At 39.3% G+C, this 12,770-nt stretch overlaps 1 protein-coding gene across 4 annotated transcripts in view; it reads right to left on the bottom strand.

Annotated features, from left to right (window-relative positions):
• NFATC3 (nuclear factor of activated T cells 3) overlaps window positions 1-12,770 on the bottom strand; it is a 163,282-nt gene that overhangs the window by 60,687 nt on the left and 89,825 nt on the right. For 3 of the 4 annotated variants that reach the window (XM_017539464.2, XM_017539462.2, XM_017539466.2), the window contains exons 6-8: window positions 9,805-9,945; window positions 3,016-3,071; window positions 689-815 (exon numbers count right to left, since the gene is read on the bottom strand). In XM_017539464.2, coding sequence (XP_017394953.1) covers window positions 689-815; window positions 3,016-3,071; window positions 9,805-9,945 — 324 coding nt within the window. The remainder of the gene's footprint in view (window positions 1-688; window positions 816-3,015; window positions 3,072-9,804; window positions 9,946-12,770) is intronic. The other variant, XM_017539465.2, reaches the window with a different exon arrangement.

Here is a 12,770-nt window from a genome sequence, read left to right as displayed (position 1 = left end):
TGGAGACATTGTCTCATTTTGTTGCACAGGCTGGAGTGCAATGGTGTGTTCCTGGCTCACTGCAACCTCTGCCACTTGAATAGCTGCAAAAAGAGGCATGGAAGCCTCCTGTGTTTGGCTGTATCTACAAAATCAGGAACGCTGGCATCAAGTTTATACCCCCTATAGCCCACAGTATGGTGCAGTTGCTATGTGCCAAATGAAAATCTAACAAAATCAAGAATAAAATAGAAAAATATTAAAAATATATTAAAATTTAAAAAAGAAAATCTAACAAGGGTTTTCTTCATGTGATTGGGAATGGGTGAGATGAAGACACTATGAACTGGGCACACTGCCTTTTTATGGTGCTAAGAGTACAAAGACAGTTCATGACTCAGGAGCACACACATACTCACAAACACCTGCCCCTCTGTAATGCTGGGAATTTTTGATAAAAATTATTCTGAAAGAAAGACTTTAATCCTACAGTCCATCTTTCTAATTTCTCCATAATAAATCATTACAAAATAACAACTGAGAGCATATCTAATATGTAAAGTCAACATAAACTTTAGATTGGTCATCTATTGGTGTTTTCATTGTTTATACGCACTCTACCTTAAACATTCTAATATAGGATTCATTGAATAGCTTTTTATTCATCATGAAAGGAAGCTCTATAGCAAATCATCATGACTCCTCGTACCTGGTGTGTAAGTAAAACGTTGAGACTGGCTTTTTTTCCTCTTGCCATTGCAAAGATAAAAGTGCACCTGCACTGCAGCTGTAACTGCTGGGTTATGATATGGAGGAACTTCAAGGACAATGTGAGCCTAAGGATGGAAAGCAAGATTATGTTACACGCAGAACTAAAAATGAAATGCACCTGCTAAACACATCACAACTCATGAGTCTTAACTACAAGGCTCTCCCATAATAGTTAATTATGCACATCAGCTAGTCATATAAGTCATCTGGAGATTTACTATAGGGACACTTCAGTCTTGAAAGAGATAAGTCCTTTAATTAATAAAAGAGAAATTGCTTTTTACTCACCCAATTGGGTTTCTGGCTATAGCAGAAGTAAAAAGTCTTACATACTATGTAGAGAGATATTTTGCTCTACTGAATATTACATGTTACCATGTATCTTAACAGTAATTCATTCTAGTTTTTAATTAGGTTTAATGATTCCCGATCTGCATTATAGTTTAGATCTCTTATCTTAAATTTTACATTCAAAATGTTCTAAACTAGAGCCAGGTGCAGTAGCTCACACCTGTAATCCCAGCACTTTGTGGGAGGCTGAGGCCGGCAGATCACTTGAGATCAGGAGTTTGAGACCAGCCTGGCCAACATGTTGAAACCCCATCCCAACTAAAAATACAAAAATCAGCCAGGCATGGTCACACGCCTATAATCCTAGCTACTCAGGAGTCTGAGGCAGAAGAATCACTTGAACCCGGGAGGCAGAGGCTGCAGTGGGCAAAGATTGCATCACTAAACTCTACCCTGAGCAACAGAGCTAGGCTCCATCTAAAAAAAAATAAATGGCCAGGCGCGGTGGCTCACACCTGTAATCCCAGCACTTTGGGAGGCCAAGGCAGGTGGATCACGAGGTCAGGAGATCGAGGCCATCCTGGCCAACATGGTGAAAACCCATCTCTATATTAAAAAAAAATAAAAAAAAAAAATTAGGCCAGGCGCGGTGGCTCACGCCTATAATCCCAGCGCTTTGGGAGGCTGAGGTGGGCGGATCACAAGGTCAAGAGATCGAGACCATCCTGACCAACACTGTGAAACCCCGTCTCTACTAAAAATACAAAAATTAGCTGGGTGTGGTGGCGCATGCCTGTAGTCCCTGCTATTCGGGAGGCTGAGGCAGGAGAATTGCTTGAACCCGGGAGGTGGAGGTTGCAATGAGCCGAGATTGTGTCACTGCACTCCAGCCTGGCACCTGGCGATGGAACGAGACTGTCTCAAAAAAAAAAAAAAAAAAAAAAAAAAAAAAAAAAAAAAAAAAAAAAAAAAAAAAAAAAAAAAAAAAAATTAATTAGTTAATTAAACAAAACAACCCAAAATGTTTTAAACTGGTGTTAAATAAAATTTGTATCTATATCAAAAATAATTTTACAAAACCAAGGTGAAAATGTTAGTCCCAAACCAAATGCAATTCTCAACCTAATTGCTCCAGATCTTTGGAAAGCACTGGTATTCCCTATCCCAGAAAATACTCTGTCTCTATTCCAAACAAATCCAAAGCTTTCATGTAGAATCCTAGAAGTTTTAACTAAGTAGCTGAGGAGTAAGAAATAGTGTGTTAAGTACACAATTCTCTAAGGACTTGTCTTGTACTATCTTTTGTCCAGTACATATGTTCTTTCTCTCTTTTATTTCTCTGTGAAGGCCTATACATATGTTCTTTATTGAATCTGTTTTTATTCCTGAGTTCAGAGAAATTATGATAATTTCATTAAGAACCTTCTGATGATGATCTTTCTAGTTTCTCCTTCCCTATACACAATAAGGAGAAAAAAGGCACTAACTGGTTATCTTTTCTAAACTTTAATTTAATTTACTTTAATACTACGTAAGTATCTTACTTCCAAACCTCTAGAAATTTTACTTTTTTAGACAAGGTCTCACTCTGTCACCCAGACAGAGTGTAGTGGTATGATCACAGCTCATTGCAGCCTTGACCTCCCAGGCTCAGGTGATCCTCCCACCTCAGCCTTGCAAGTAGCTGGGACTACAGGCACACCTCACTACGCATGGCTAATTTTTTTGTATTTTTTTGTAGAGACAGAATTTTATCATATTTCTCAGGCTTGTCTTAAACTCCTGGGCTCAAATGATCCTCCTGCCTCAGCCTCCCAAAGTGTTGGGATTATAGGCATGAGCCCCTGTGCCCAGGCTAATTTTACTTTTTTATTAATCAATATACAAAAGACTCATCTATACCATGAAGCAACATTATTCAACTTTCTATTCAGTGTCTTACATATTTCTTAAAAATTAAGGTAAATTTCTTACCCCTTGACATTTTTCCCTGATTATTTTCCCTTCTACCTCCCACTGAGGTCGTCCATCTATTGAAAGAAAGAGTTTACAGTTAAAAGCAATTTATATCAGAAAGCATACAGACAAAATCTCACGCATGTAGTATCACAAATTTATTAGCAAAGCGGATCTTTTTTTCACTGACTTCCATTATGAAAATAAAATGTGAAATGTATACAAACAAGGAAAAAATAAGGAGAAAGATCTTGGGCTGCCCAGGTTAGCAGATCCCACAGAGTTCATTCTAACCATCTACCCAAGTGATGTTTAAAAGCCCTCTGAGAGCACCCCCATCAAGTGGTGGCCAACTTTCGCTTGTGTATCTAAAATGACAGGAAACTCACTTCCTCACCAGGTAACTCACTCCATCGTGGATAACAATTGCTGCTAGAAAGCTCCTCATGCTAAATGAAATGTCTCTTTACGTATCCAACAACTGGTCTAAATACTATTCCTTGCAGTCATGAAATAAAATCTTTATTGCTTGTCTGTGAGATCATATTTCAGATGTTGAAAAGCAGTTATGTCTGCTTGTGTCTCCTCTCCCACTGGCTAGCATCCTCAGCTCTGTGCCTATCCCTTACACAATATTTTAGACTTCATGGTCTCTGTGTAAACATGCTCCTCCAAATTCACCAGGACCAGGACTTAACAGCCTATGTGAGAAATGACCAAGCATGGTACAGAATGACTGAGGCTGTCACCACCATACAAGGAATTGCTGTGTCTGTTAATGAAAGCTTTCTTAGGGTGCAGGGGGAAGCTTTCTTGGGAGCACCATATGCTGACTCTCACACTAAGTATGTGACCAACTGTCTATACATTTCCTACTGCCATGTTCCCACACTGTGCACTTATGCAGCTGAGTTGTTTTTTTATCTCCCAACACTTTGGAACATTACTTACTCTCAGCAGGGAGATTTCATTTTGTTGGATTACTTGACTTGTCAAAATAGTTTTTAGATATTAATGGTCCTAAAAAATGTTTCCTAAGCTTTCCAGATTTTTGTCATCTGAAGATTTGGTCAACACATTTTCTGTCTCTTTATCCCAAGTGAACTACTCACTTGGAGACAGCCTTGTCTGCTACTAAAACTCTCTGACTGATACACAATTATTCCAGTGCATTCTTTTTGTATCACAGGCATTCATCCAGTGACTACGCCACACACTGCTTGCATCACTTCTTCATCTGGTCTGTGAAGTTATCAAGAGAGATTTCATCAAACATTTTCCAGGTTGTAACCATCATTTTCCAGTCCAGCAACTAGACAATGGCTACTTCTGGTGCACAAGAGATACCACAGACAAGTGCTACACCTACTTAGATTTATAGCTCAGTTTTGCAATCATGTGCTGGGTCCTTATGTGTCAGACACTTTGTGTTACTGAGATAACTGAGACCGGGTACCCTGCTTTCAGCCTGAGGATGAAAGGCAAATGCAAACAGTTCATTATAATAAAATGTGGTGTGTACAACAATTAATAAAGGTGCACTCTGGAATAACCAAGAACACAGGAGTGGGGTCTTTCTAATCTTGGGGGAGGGTAGTGAGACAAGGAAGCCTTCCTGGAAGAGCTCTTGAACTGAGACTTAACATGAGATAGAACTCATAATGTGGGGAAAGGGTAATTATAGGCAGAAGAGACAGCATGAACAAAGGCAAGATGACACGAACCCCTAAGATAAAGAGATCTATAAGCAGCTATGATATTGTATAAAGTACGAGGCAAGGAGCAGTAAGAAAGAGGGTTGGAAAGACTGGCAGCAGATTACGGCCTGAATGCCATAATAAGGAGCCTAGAAAATGAAGGGGATCACTGAAGGTGTTTTTAAAATGGAAGTTACATGTTTACAACTGCAATCTCCTCTAAAGCCAGTAACTACCACCATTTAACATGATTTGATTTCAATCAAAAGCTCTTAAATGTGAAGCTCCGGGTCAAATAAACAAAATTCAATAATACTTATTAATTGTACTCAGGCACAGAAGAATTTTTACAGTGGAAAGGAAGGGACAGCTCTGAGACACCATCTCTTCCTCATGCTCCTTATTCACCTGAAATGTGACACCTACAGAAAGATATTCCTTGATGACTTGATATAAACAGTTCACCATTCAGTTCTATATAGCGGTTTTGTCTGGAATAATCTTGTTCCTTTATTTGTTTACAGGTGCTTCCCTACCAGAATGTAAGCTCAATCAGAGCAGGCAACCTGAAGGTTGTATTCAACATTATATCACTAATGCCTAGACTAGTGTCTATATCACATAGCACTGTTGCATAAATAACTGATGAATTAATAAATTGTGAAACAGAACTGATGTTTTTTGAAGACAGACAGGGTATGGGTCAGGGTTGAAGGTAAATGAATTTTAAAGGAGAAGAAGACAGACAGCCACATAGTTTCCAGCTCAAAGAGAAGATGCTGATATTATTATTATTATTATTATTATTTTGAGATGGAGTTCCACTCTTGTTTCCCAGGCTAGAGTACAGTGGTGCGATCACTGCCTCCTGGGTTCAAGCAATCTCCTGCCTCAGCCTCCCGAGTAGCTGGGATTACAGGCACCTGCCACCACACTCAGCTGTTTTTGTATTTTTAGCAGAGACAGGGTTTTATCATGTTGGCCAGGCTGGTCTTGAACTCCTGACCTCAGATGATCCACCTGCCTAAACCTCCCAAAGTGCTGGGATTAAAGGTGTGAGCCACTCCACCCAACCCTGATGTATTATTAATCAAGTTAAGAAATTCAGAGAGACAAACTAGTTTGTGAAGTCAAATTTGTTTTCATATTTTAAGTATCAGTGAGACATTTATAAACCAATATCCAGTGGGTACTTTAACATTCAGGTTAAAGTTTAAGAGAAACATGTTGCTACAGAGAGGTATTTGGGAGCTAATAAAATTTCTCAAAAAGGAGGAAGATAATCAAAAGAAAAATGAATATAAAACCTTAGAAAACATCTATATTTAAGAGCCAGAAAAACTTGCATAAAAAGACGAACAGTAATAAAGATGTGTGAGAACCAGGTTAGAACAATTACACAAAGAGAAGAGGGAAAAGTGTTAAGAAGGAGAGTAAGTAGCTAGCTGTAAAATTTTCAGGCGGTTATGACTTCAATGAAGTGAAAGACAAAAGATTAAAGAGTAGCAGGTAAGGAAACTAAAGCAAATGACACTACTTTTTTTTGAGAGGGTGGATGCTAAACGGTAGAGAAATGAAACAAAAGCTAAAGAGGATGACAGAGTTAGGAGAAAGGGAATGTTTAGGATGAGAAGACATAAACATAATTAAACTCAGAGAAGGAGAATCCAGTAGAAAAAGAGAAATTATAAAAGAGAGGTGATGGAGGCACTATATAGCCTTTAAGACTTAAGTTTTAAAAAGATAAAATAATGAAAACAGATTAAAATTTTAATTAAAAAAAACCATAGTCAGGTGTGATGGCTCATGCCTGTAATCCCAACACTTTGGGAGGCCGAGGTAGGTGAAGTGCCTGAGCTCAGGAGTTCAAGCCCAGCCTGGGCAACACGGTGAAACCCCATCTCTACTAAAATACAAAAAAATTAGCCTGGCGTGGCAGTGTGTGCCTATAGTCCCAGCTACTTGGGAGGTTGAGGCAGGAGAAAGAACCTGGGAGGCAGAAGCTGCAGTGAGCCAAGACTGCACCACTGCACTCCAACCTGGATGACAGAGCAAAACTTCGTCTCAAAAAGAAAAAGAAAAAACATAATAAACCAAAGAAACTGAAAAGTTAAATATAGAAATTGGTGAAACAGAAAGGCATACTGAAAGGTTTGATAAAGCCAAGAACTATGGAAAGACTGGTTAAAAATCCAGAAATGGCATAAATAAATAGCAGGAATAAAAAAAGTGGGGGGATATAACTCCAGATGCAAAAAGAGAATACTGTGAGCTCATTAATGTCCATAAATTTGAAAATGTAGGAGAAAGGAATAAAGTCCTAGAAAAATATATATGACCAAGCCAGGCACAGTGGCTCACGCCTATAATCCAAGCTCTTTTGGAGGCCGACGCGGGTGGATCACTGGAGATCAGGAGTTTGAGACCAGCCTGGCCAATATGGTGAAACCTTGTCTCTACTAAAAAAACAAAACAAAACAAAACAAAACAAAACAAAAATTAGCCGGGCGTGGTGGCAGGCACCTGTAATCCCAGCTACTTGGAAGACTGAGGCAGGGGAATCATTTGAACCCAGGAGGCAGAGGTTGCAGTGAGCTAAGATTGCACCATTGCACTCTAGCCTGGGCAACAAAAGCAAAACTCTTTTTCAAAAAAAAAAAAAACAAAACAAAACAACAACAACAACAACAAAAAAAACTACATATATATAGTTTTTAAAGTTTTTTAAACTATATATATATATAGTTTTTTCTATATTTAACTATATATATATATATATATATATATATGATCAAACTCAAGAAGAAACATATTGACTAGTCCTACAACCACAAATAGAAAGATATCACAAGTGAGTTAATGGCTCACCACAAAAACAGTCCCCTCTCCTGAAGGTTCCGGAGGTAAGCTCTGTCACATGCACAAAAGAACATGAAAGTACCCAACACAGACACTGTTAAAGAATGAAAAAAGATGAGGCAGTTTCCCTAATTCATTCTGATATCCAGAATATATAAAGAATTCCTACAAGTCACTAAAAATATTTAAAATGATCCAATGGAGAAAATAGGCAAAGACACAAATAGTTACTGCACAGAGAGAGAGACTGTCTCAAAAAAAAAAAAAAAAAAAAAGTGTTTTATGGCCAGCACGTAGATCCTAGCACTTTGGGAGGCTGAGGTGGGCAGATCACTGGAGGTCGGGAGTTCAACAACAGCCTAGCCAACATGGCGAAATCTCATCTCTACCAAAAATACAAAAATTAGCCAGGTGTGGTGCCTGTAATACCAACTATTTGGGAGGCTGAGTCAGGAGAATTGCTTTAACCTGGGAGGTAGATGTTGCAGTGAGCCAAGATTGTGCCACTGCACTCCAGGCAAGGCAACAGAGCAAGATTCTCTAAAAAAAAAAAAAAAGTATTTCATAAGTTTTAAATATTTTTTAAACCGAGAGGAAATAATTGACGGAAAAGTGTTTTAAATATGCACAAGGGATAAAATCAAACACCCTCATAACATTAAATTCTTCTACTTTAAAAATAATTTTGGTATAATTCACATACTATAAAATCTATCCTTTTAAAGTATAAAACTCAGAGGTTTTGGGGATATTCACAGAGTAGTACAACCATCACTGCAATCTAATTCCAGAACATTTCCATCACCCCAAAAGGAAACCCAGCTCCCATCAACAGTCACTCACCATTGACACCTTCCTCCAACCAACCACTAATCTACTTTTTATCTCTGAATTGCTTATACAGTACTGGACATTTTACGTAAATGGAATCATACACTATGTGTCCTTTTGTGCTGGCTTCCTTCGCTTGGCCTATTTTCAGAGTTTATCCATGTGTGTAGCATGTAGGAGTACTTCATTAATGTTTTTTGTTTTGTTATTTTTTTTTTGGAGATGGAGTTTTGCTCTTGTTGCCCAGGCTGGAGTGCAATGACACCATCTCGGCTCACCGCAACCTCCGCTTCCTAGGTTCAAGCGATTCTCCTGTTTCAGCCTCCTGAGTAGCTGGGATTACAAGCAACCACCACTATGCCGGGCTAATTTTGTTTTTTTTTTGTTTTGTTTTTGTTTTTTTTGAGACGGAGTTTCGCTCTTGTTACCCAGGCTGGAGTGCAATGGCGCGATCTCAGCTCACCGCAACCTCCGCCTTCCGGGTTCAGGCAATTCTCCTGCCCCAGCCTCCTGAGTCGCTGGGATTACAGACACATGCCACCATGCCCAGCTAATTTTTTTTTTGTATTTTTAGTAGAGACGGGGTTTCACCATGTTGACCAGGATGGTCTCGATCTCTTGACCTCGTGATCCACCCGCCTCGGCCTCCCACAGTGCTGGGATTACAGGCTTGAGCCACCGCGCCCGGCCTAATTTTGTATTTTTTACTAGAGACGGGGTTTCTCCATGTTGGTCAGGCTGGTCTCAAACTACAGACCTCAGGTGATCCACCCGCCTCAGCCTCCCAAAGTGCTGGGATTACAGGCGTGAGCCACTGTGCCCGGCCTTCATTAATTTTTATGACCAAATAATATTCCAGTGTATGGATATATCACATTTTGTTTATCCATTCATCATTTGTTGAGCATTTTAAGGTTGTTTCCATTTTTTGGCAATTGTAAATAAAGTTGCTATAAATAACTATCTCTTAAGTTTATGTATGGACACGTATTTCTAACTCTTTCAAGTATATACCTAGGAGTAGAGTTGCTGGGGGATCTCTACTTTTAAGACATCTTAAATTATTATTATTATATTATTATTTAGAAACAAGATCTCACTCTGTTCCCCGGGCTGAGGAGTGAAGTCGCACAATCAGAGCTCACTGTAACCCAGGATTTCTGGGCTCAAGTGATACTCCTGCCTCAGCCTCCTGAGTAGCTAGAACTACAGGCATGTGCCACCATGCCCAGTTCCTTAAAGATAATTTAACATTTATATGAAAATTTAATAAATGTTTGGTTTAAAATAAAATCTGGTGCAAAATGATACCTGTAGCTTTATTAAAACTACTTTGTAATTTTTGTTACTGAAAAATCTAAATAATTTATTTTACCCTTTGCCCCTTAGTTTGAAGCCAATCAACTCATATATTATTTACCTTGTCCTTTTTCCAGAAAAATGATTTTGGATTCTGGAAGAAAATTAGATCCAGTCACAATCATTTCATGACCTCCATTTACAGAACAACTGTTGATACTGTACTTTTCAATATGAGGAAGTTCTTGAGCAGATCGCTGGGCTGTTTTGAATTTTTTTTAAGGTTGAGAAAAAACAAAATATTAGTTAAAAATCTTTCATACATAAATAAACTCAAGCTATAAAAAGAAAATAAAGAGAAGCAAATTTTGGGATTAATTCATTTAGGCTTTTAAAATTCAAGACAATGGTAACAAAACTCACTAAAAGAACTAAGTTGTTTATAAAACAAAATAGATGTATTAGATTTATGTGATTTCTAAGTATATTTATTTATTTTAGACAGGGTCTCACACTGATGCTCCCACCTCAGCCTCCCAAGTAGCTGGGACTACAGGTGCATGCCACCATACCCAGCTAATTTTTTTTTTTTTTTTTTAATAGCAACATAGTCTCACTTTGTTGCCAAGCCTGGTCTCAAACTCCTGGCCTCAACCAATCCTCCTGCCTTGACCTCCCAAAGTGCTGAGATTACAGGCGTGAGCCACCACACCCAACCAATCATTTTCTTAGATTACAACTATAAAGAAACTAATAAAAATTAATATCTTCAACTCCATGATGATTACAACACATTTACCTCAACTGTTTTTCTCTTTTTTTGCTTGAATGCTTAATATATTTCTTCCATGCAACTATCTGTTAAAATCTGTAAAACTATTATAATTACAAAAAGCATGTAACTCCAAAGATATGTAATTATATTGTGTGCAAAGGAGAGAAGACAAGTTCTGAAAGAACTACTCCTAGACAAACACCAAGTAAGCCTTTCTTTTTAAATTCATTTTTATTTATTTATTTATTTATTTATTTATTTTTGAGATGGAGTCTCGCTCTGTCACCCAGGCTGGAGTGCAATGGTGTCATCTCGGCTCAGTGCAACCTCCACCTCCTGGATTCAAGCGATTTTCCTGCCTCAGCCTCCTGAGTAGCTGGGATTACAGGTGCCTGCCACCACGCCTGGCTAATGCTTTGTATTTTTAGTAGAGACAGGGATTCACTATGTTGGCCAGGCTGGTCTTGAACTCCTGACCTCGTGATCCACCTACCTCCCAAAGTACTGGGATTACAGATGTGAGCCACCATGCTTGGCCTATATTTTTATTTTTTTTAGAGACAGAGCCTTGCTCTGTTGCCCAGGTTATTGCCCAGTGGCATGAGCACAACTCACTGCAGCATCAAACTCTTGGGCTCAGCAATCCTCACACCTCAGCCTCCCAAGTAGCTGGGACCACATGCCATATGCCACTACGCCCAGCCAATTTTTAAAATTTTATTTTTGTAGGGACAGGGTCTCACTTTGTTGCCCAGGCTGTTCTTGAACTCCTGGGCTCAACTGATCCTCCCGCCTTGGCCTCCTAAAGTGCTGGGATTATAGGTGTGAGCCACTGCGCCCTGGTATTTACATTATCAACTTTTATAATCAGTGTTTATGGTGCCACCTTTCTCTGATAATGACCGGTTCCAAGTTGCTACATTTTCTGGAAATCCTTTTTCTGGCTTTTCTTTCTTTTAATTGCTTGAGTTTCAAACTATAAATTATATTTCTTTTTATTATGTAGGTTCTCTAATGGCTGTTTTTGTTTGTTTTCAGAAGGGGTCATGTGCTGTCACCCAGGCTGGAGTACAGTGGCGTGATCACAGCTCTGCAGTCTCAATCTTCTGAGCTCAAGTCATTCTCAGATCTCACCCTCCCCAGGAGCTGGGACTATAGAAATGCATCACCATAACCAACTTAACAATTGATTTTGTTTTTTTTTTTGTAGAGACAGGGTCTTATTATGTTGCCCAGGCCGGTCTCGAACTCCTGGTCTAAAGCAGTCCTCCCAGACATAAGCAATACTCCTGGCTAGGCCTCCCAAAGAGCTGGGATTACAGGTGTGAGTCATGCCTGGCCTCTAATAAATTTTTCTTGCCAAATACCTAGATACCTAGGTTTCTCTCAATTAAAACAAATTTTAAAAGTGTTGGTTATATCTCTTCAACACTTTTATTTGGAAAACAGGTCCACTTTTATTCCAAGTGTGTAGGTGAGAAAACTGGTGGGCTTGAGAATCAGCTGTGTTTTGTTTGGCTAGCAGAGCATTTTAAGGAAATTTAAAATTCACTGCTGTTAGGAAAGCATGCATTCCCAGTTCACAACAGCTATCAATTATTTAATACCTAAACACAAAAATACATAAATTGGGACCCTGGCCTCATTCAAAGAGAGTATTATTATCAGTCCTTTCACAGAAGATGCATATGTGAGCTGGATGTGGTGGCTCACACTTGTAATCCCAGCACTTTGTGGAGGCAGAGGAGGGCAGATCATGAGGTCAGTTCTAGACCAGCCTGATCAACATGGTGAAACCCGGTCTCTACTAAAAATACTAAAATTATCTGGGCGTGGTGGCGTATGCCTGTAATCCCAGCTACTCAGGAGGCCGAGGCAGGAGAATAGTTTGAACTCGGGAGGCGGAAGATGCAGTGAGCTGAGATCATACCACTGCACTCTAGTCTGGGTGACAGGGCGAGACTCTGTCTCAAAAAAAAAAAAAAAAAACCACACACAAAAGACAATGCACATACAGCCAGGTGCAGTGGCTCACACGTGTAATCTCAGCACTTTGGGAAGGAGAGGCAGGTGGATCAGGTAAGGTCAGGAGTTCAAGACCAGCCTAACCAACATGGTAAAACCCCATCTTTACTAAAAATACAAAAATTAGTTGGATGTGGTGGCACATGTCTGTAATCCCAGCTACTTGGGAGGCTGAGACAGGAGAATCGCTTGAACCCAGGAGGCGGAGGTTGAAGTAAACTGAGATCACGCCAGTGCACTCTGGCCTAGTCAATAGAATGAGACTTTATCTCAAAAAAAAAGAGAGA

This window comes from Cebus imitator, unplaced genomic scaffold, assembly GCF_001604975.1.
Source record: "Cebus imitator isolate Cc_AM_T3 unplaced genomic scaffold, Cebus_imitator-1.0 Scaffold118, whole genome shotgun sequence".
Classification (NCBI taxonomy): Eukaryota; Metazoa; Chordata; class Mammalia; order Primates; family Cebidae; genus Cebus; species Cebus imitator.
Note: the sequence above shows the minus strand (reverse complement) of the source record. Positions and strands in the feature narration are given on the sequence as shown.